Raw genomic sequence first — 1,019 nt, forward strand, 5'->3', positions numbered from 1 at the left:
GCCTTGGAGGAGATTATGTTGAGAAATAAAAAAAAAAAATTCTTAAAAACGTTGTTTTTCTTGGTCAGGCCGGAAACTTATCAATCCACCCTCGTATTATAAATGATTATTTATTCTATTTATTTATTTAGGAGAAAAAGAAAGCGTTTTCGGTTTGAAAAACGATCGGTAAACCGTAAATTGATGACGAAATTGTACCTGATAATTGAAAATTAATTAATAGATTATAAAATTGTATTTTTTTCTCGGAATTTTTTTTAGGAGCACCATCTCCAAAGAGCGATGAGTAAGGGCTTAATCATTCCAACCCCCGAGGTTACAAGCTTAGAAAATGACGAAGCCTACGACAAAATTTACCCCGCAGACTACAAGCTACCTCGACAACTTATACACATGCAGCGTAAGTTAATAAATTATTATAATTATTATAATTTTTTTTAAATTTATTATTTATTGGATATTTTGTATTAGTTTATATTTATATATAGGGGAAACTGGAAATTGTATGAGACAGGGAAATGACAGTGAATTTTTTAATTTTTTTATTAGGAATTTTACAAATTAAAATATAATCTGACGAAGTTTGATTTCAACAGTTTTTTAAATAATCAGTTGAATCTTTATGTTAATATATTCATAATTTTTTAATATATTCATAATTAAAGGCTTTCATTAAGTTAAAAATATTGTTTAAGTTTAAAATATATTAATTAAGAAAAATAGCAATTTTAATTGTTTGATTTGAACAAATTTAATTTACGACTAAAATTGTTTGAAAACATTCGAAATTAACCCTTAAACGGCCAAAACGCCACTACCGGTACACAGCTTTTCAACGGCCAATAACTAAGACTATTTGACACTAGAAAAAATTGAGACACATATATTTTTATTGCTTAAGATCTCCTCTTTCCGATGGTGCCAATGAAATTCCTCAAAAAATTTTCTGATTATCCCAAAATGCAGTTTAAACAAAAAAAAACGTGATTTTTCGTGCCTATTTTTTTTGTGAACCATTT

At 27.4% G+C, this 1,019-nt stretch overlaps 1 protein-coding gene across 2 annotated transcripts in view; it reads left to right on the forward strand.

Moving 5' to 3' along the window:
- Positions 1–1,019, forward strand: part of LOC117183124 (enhancer of polycomb homolog 1) — a 73,338-nt gene that overhangs the window by 9,862 nt on the left and 62,457 nt on the right. For both annotated transcript variants that reach the window (XM_033376311.1, XM_033376320.1), the window contains exon 2: positions 262–400. In XM_033376311.1, coding sequence (XP_033232202.1) covers positions 262–400 — 139 coding nt within the window. The remainder of the gene's footprint in view (positions 1–261; positions 401–1,019) is intronic.

Source organism: Belonocnema kinseyi, chromosome 1, assembly GCF_010883055.1.
Source record: "Belonocnema kinseyi isolate 2016_QV_RU_SX_M_011 chromosome 1, B_treatae_v1, whole genome shotgun sequence".
In the NCBI taxonomy this organism is placed as follows: Eukaryota; Metazoa; Arthropoda; class Insecta; order Hymenoptera; family Cynipidae; genus Belonocnema; species Belonocnema kinseyi.